This window comes from Solanum stenotomum, chromosome 2 (assembly GCF_019186545.1).
Source record: "Solanum stenotomum isolate F172 chromosome 2, ASM1918654v1, whole genome shotgun sequence".
NCBI classification, from domain to species: domain Eukaryota; kingdom Viridiplantae; phylum Streptophyta; class Magnoliopsida; order Solanales; family Solanaceae; genus Solanum; species Solanum stenotomum.
The window spans coordinates 14,951,273-14,957,048 of NC_064283.1; the positions used below are offsets into that span (position 1 = coordinate 14,951,273).

The following is a 5,776-nucleotide window of genomic DNA, read 5'->3' on the forward strand; positions in this document are numbered from 1 at the left end:
TTGACTAATATTTTATGAAGTATTTTTTCATTATATTGATATCCAAAAATTGCAATTTATAGTACTATTCATATAATTTTTTAATATATAATATCAAATTAATGTAATTTAATTTAATTTTGAAAATTAGTCAAAATTAAAACACAATATGACAACTATAAAGAAGCGACTTACTAGTAAATGATTAAATTTTGCAGCCTATATAAAGCTAGCCATACTTTTCATTTTGAAACATCCCAAATATATTCCACCACTCCTATTTTTCTTCATTTCATGGATTTAGGCATGGTCACAAAAGACTCCAATTGGTGGGTATTTACACTACCAACTTTCCTTGGTTGGAAAATTCTTCTTGATGAATGTGTTATCCTTTATATTATTTTAGCTTTTATTTCAATCACTCTAATCACTTGGGCTTCTACTCCTGGTGGTGTTGCTTGGAAAAACAACACCACCAATACTAGTAGTGGTCCAGGACGAAATATTCCTGGACCACGTGGCTTTCCGATAATCGGAAGCCTTTTCACTTTGAGTCGCGATGGCTTAGCTCATCGCACTTTAGCCACCGCGGCTTGGAGTCATAAAGCTAAACAGCTTATGGCTTTTAGCCTTGGTTCAACTCCTTTAGTTGTATCTTCCGATCCTCAAATAGCTAAAGAGATTCTTACATCACCTCACTTCGCTGACCGTCCGATTAAACAATCGGCTAAAAGCCTCATGTTTAGCCGAGCCATTGGGTTCGCTCCTAACGGAACTTACTGGCGTCTACTCCGTCGTATTGCTTCTTCATATCTCTTCTCTCCTAGCCGAATTGCGGCTCATGAAACGAGCCGTCAGCTTGACTGTTCTGTTATGTTACGGAATATAGTTAACGATCAGATTGAAAATGGAAAAGTAGTTTTGAGGACGCATTTGCAATTTGCTGCGTTGAATAATATTATGGGTAGTGTGTTTGGGAAGCGTTATGATAATGTTGATGGTAAATTAGAGCTTGGAGAGTTGCAAGATATGGTGAAGGAAGGTTTTGAATTATTAGGTGCTTTTAATTGGTCTGATTATCTTCCGTGGTTGAGTTTGTTTTATGATCCGTCGGGCATTGTTCGACGGAGTGAAGCTCTCGTGCCACGTGTACGAAAGTTTGTTCTTGATATTATTGATGAACATAAGCGTTATCGTGCTTCTGCATCAAAAATGGTGATGACTGATAATGGTGATTTTGTTGACGTTTTATTATCTCTTGATGGAGAAGAAAAGCTAGACGAAGATGATATGGTCGCCGTTCTTTGGGTACGTAACTATTATTTTTTCTGTTTCAATTTATATGATATATTTTTTTTTTTTAGTCCATCTACAAATATTTAGGTCTCACTTATTTGGCTAGAAAGCCCACAAAAATGTATTTTTTTTTTTTCTAATTTTAAGAATAGTTTTGAAACCTTATAAAATATTTTCATATGCAGGAAATGATATTTAGAGGGACGGACACCACGGCACTTCTAACGGAGTGGGTGATGGCGGAACTTGTTTTGCACCCCGAAGTGCAAAACAAGTTACGACAAGAAGTCGATAATGTGACGATGGGAAAAGTTGTGACTGATGTGGACGTTGTTCGGATGCCCTACTTACAAGCAGTGATAAAAGAGACTCTACGAGTTCATCCACCGGGTCCACTTCTCTCGTGGGCGCGGCTTTCCACATCAGACGTTCGGCTTAGCAATGGCATGGTTGTTCCTTCCCATACAACGGCGATGGTCAACATGTGGGCTATTACTCATGACTCTGACGTGTGGGAAAATCCACTTGAATTTAAGCCAGAGAGGTTTGTAGTGTCAGAAGGTGGTGTGAATGTGGATGTGAGGGGGGGTGACCTACGTTTGGCACCGTTTGGGGCAGGAAGGAGAGTGTGCCCCGGGAAGAATTTGGGGTTGGTTACGGTTATGTTATGGGTGGCTAAGTTGGTGCAACATTTCGAGTTTGTGGAGGATGGGGCCCATCCAGTTGACTTGGGAGAAGTTTTAAAATTGTCATGTGAAATGAAGAATCCACTCACTGTTGTGGCCATGCAGAGGAATGTTTAGTTTTAGGATTGTGTGTTTTTTTTTGTCTTTTGATATTTTTCTATATATCTCAACTCTATAGATTTGAATTTTGATTATTAAATTTGGGGCAGAGATAGGATATGGAAGATAATGTTCCTAGCATATAAATTTGGACTCCAATTTTGAACCTATGTAGAGAGTCCTGACTTTGTGCTTTCTTGTTTTGGAAAAAAACTTATATTGTTTTTTCTTGCAATTTAGTGATATATAATGATATTCATGTTCAGCGTTTGATTATAGATTTTGATTTATAAGTACGTGATCTATAATGATCATCTCGTTTATTTATATTTAGCTGATGTTGTTGGGTATTAATTGCTCAAGTTTTTTTTACCATAAAATAGGTTTTCAGTCTCCACATTTGGCTACTTCATTTTTTGTAGGAAAATATTTAGGACGGTATAAATAGAGACTCGTTCCTTCTAGCTTAATCAACATTCACAATGTAGTCTAGGGGTTTTGAGAGTTTTGGTTTGGGGAGAGAATTTGTGGAACACAAGTGATATGTTATCACTTGTGTGAACCTCCTTGTATTTTGAGTGAATTGGTTGATGTTTATTCTCTCTAGTATTTTGTACTCTCATGTATATATAGTGAATTACTCATTTCATTTGTGGATGTAGGTTGGTCAATTGAACCACGTTAAATTTTTGTGTCTTTTGATATATTTCTCATTTGTCTTTTTACCGTGGTCTTTCAAAGTTTGTTTTGCTAGCTTCCGCATGACGCTTAATTATTTCGATCCTAACAGATGTTTGGTTATAGATTTTAAAATTTCATCTTTAAATATCTGTTTGATTATTAAATTTGATCAAATTTTAAAAAATTTGATCTTCAAATATTTTCAAGTTCATTAGTTTTTGGATTTTTGGGACTTCCACTCATAAAATCTTACTAAATTTTTTCTAGTATAATGTATGTCCAAACAAAACTTTTAATTTTATAAGTCTCAACTTTAAAATCTATGGCTGAATTGGAGCTTATTAGTTCTATTGTTGAATTATAAATGCTTCTTTATAAGTTTTTTGTCACTAAAACTGATATATTGTCGTGTGAAAAGACTAGTCATATTGTTCAAAAAGATCATATTCCAATTAGAGTATCTATGAACCAAAAATATGCTCATCAGATATGTTTTAATTAAACTCTCACGTACTAAGTCAACCGAAAAATCTTGTATAAATCATTTTCTATAAGAAAGAAATGTTGATAGAGTTAATTATGCTTGGAAATGTCCTTAACGAGATTCAAGGGAAACAATTAGAATCACACATGAATAAAAGAAAGAAATGTTGATAGAATTAATTATGTTTGAAAATGTCCTTACGAGATTCAAGGGAAACAATTAGAATCACACATGAATAAAAGCAGAATCAGGATATCAATTTTATGATTTTCGATTGATCTTAGAATAACGACTTCATGTTGTTAATAATTTGGTTCTAAATTTAATGTGTATATGTTTAATGACTTTTTAAAACCGAAATACACTGTTTAATGAGCAAAAGTTATTGAATTAATTTATACAAGTTGTTTTATTACATCTGTTATGACAAGAGAATTTTCTAATTTGATCAACATTAATGCTTCTAGCAATCTAGCCATTTGTTTATTATACTGATTTTTTTTCTTCTCTTTGTATAAGTAATGATTTTAAATTAACAAATTGGAGGGAAGGAACTAGTTCTTTATCAGTTTTAAAACTTTGACATCCAACAATATGGCTTACTTATAAAAAGCAATTTCACCGTGATTTACTCTTATCTATCCTATTTTATGTAATATAGTCTCTTTCATAATTTTTCAGAAGGTATTTAACATTTGTTTAGTTGCTAATGAGGAAGAAAACTATTTATGTATTTAAAATTACTAATTCCAAGCAACATATTTAGAACATACCATTTAACACTTAGAAACATAAACTGTTACTACATAAAAAATGATCTTTAATGACAATTAATCAATAATAATAGTTCAATATGTATATTTAACGATAATTAGCATTCTTTGTATATATGCCTAAAACCTGTAGCGACATTGAATCTAATGACACTTAAATAATACCAGTAAAAACTTTATCACTCTTTATTAATATATCTATTTATTGTCGCTAAAAGTTATTTTTGTTTCACTATAAACTTCACTCAGAAACATTGTGGTAGTATACCACACCCTATAGGGCGAATATCAAAACTGTCGGTTAAAAGATTGATTAGAAGTATGTAATAATGAAGTCACATACTAGTAAATCATGAAGGGTATCAACAAAAATTATGATGGAGCAATAAATATTCCTTCATTCTTAACTAGTGTCAAGTTTAGCCCCTTAGGTACGTAGCCGCATGTGAAAAAACCAAAAAAAAAAAGAAAAATCATGAAGGGTAGGGTAGAGCAGGAGCAGCAACTTCTAGTGTAAAGATACTTCCAGAGAGATGCAAGTAGATATAGCCAACTCATCCACTGGTTTTGGTCAACAAAACCTATATTTAGTACCCCACTCACTGGCAGAGTTACTGTGTTACAGTGGATTTAAGTGAACCCAATAAATTTTATATTCATATTTATAAGTGATAGTTTAGATGTGAAATTTATATTCTTAATAATTTAGGTATGAAACTAAAAAAAAAAAAAATTAAATATATTTTTAACACTTATATCAATATAAAAATGTATAAATATTGCTTGCGAATCCACGATCAAAGAAAGATAGCTTGATGGTCTCCGCGTGCCCAACAAGTTCCTCTTTTGCTATGTTAAAATCTTCTAACATTAAAATTCTAACTTCGTCACTGTCACCAGATCTCTTTATCTGCAATAAAATTTGGTTAGTGACAAGAAAAGATTTACTATATATTATAACGCGTACGACTTGTACCCAAGGCATAGGGGGTCAAATGTAAGTCCTCCTCCCCTTGTGTTCCCAAAGTGTAATTAATAACACTCTTTTCTGATTCCACATATTCTATCGTACCACTCTTCACGTGACTGCATTTCATAACTCCTGGGGGTCACTCCACGTACTACTACCCCTGAGCATCAATTATTATCGGTTTGTCTACCAATTTCATAATTTTAACCTATATATTTAATTAGTATTATATATATTAAAAAATATGAGATTTAACTCTTATTCCACGTCATAATGCAAAATCAACATGAATAATTGTCACGATTTAAAAACGGATGTGATAACACTTATCTATTCCCATCAAGACAAGTCAGTCTCAATGCAGCGAAAACGAAAGAAATATGGAAAGATAAAATAAGAACAAGTAAAAGCAGAAAATTTATTCTTCTATTAACACCCCAAAATCTGATTGTCACGTGTACAAACAACTAATGTATAAACAAAATTTGAAAGATAAATACAAGTCTCACAGTCGTTGTTTCTCAAATAGAACAAATCATAAAGTAAAGGAACAAGAGGGTCTGTTGGGATGACAAACAACTACCTCTCAAAATCCTTGACAAGCCTCGAAATCAGAAGAAGAAAAAAGAGATCACAGTATGGGTACGGGCTTGAAACCTACACAAATATAAAAGCAAGGAGTGAGTACTAATAACACGGTACCCAACAAGCAACCTAATAAACAAGGCAACCTAGCTAGAATTTGACTGCTCCTTTTCATCCTAATCGAACCTCCTCAAACTACAACCTCCACAGAAATCAGTCCAAC

The 5,776-nt window shown here is 33.3% G+C and overlaps 1 protein-coding gene across 1 annotated transcript; it reads left to right on the top strand.

Moving 5' to 3' along the window:
* The first annotated feature begins 252 nt into the window (after positions 1-252).
* LOC125855116 (cytochrome P450 78A7-like) lies at positions 253-2,271 on the top strand. The gene is made up of 2 exons (XM_049534792.1): positions 253-1,287; positions 1,461-2,271. Exons 1-2 carry the CDS (start codon positions 274-276, stop codon positions 2,076-2,078), a joined length of 1,632 nt encoding a protein of 543 aa, XP_049390749.1. The 5' UTR covers positions 253-273; the 3' UTR covers positions 2,079-2,271.
* The last annotated feature ends 3,505 nt before the right edge of the window (positions 2,272-5,776 follow it).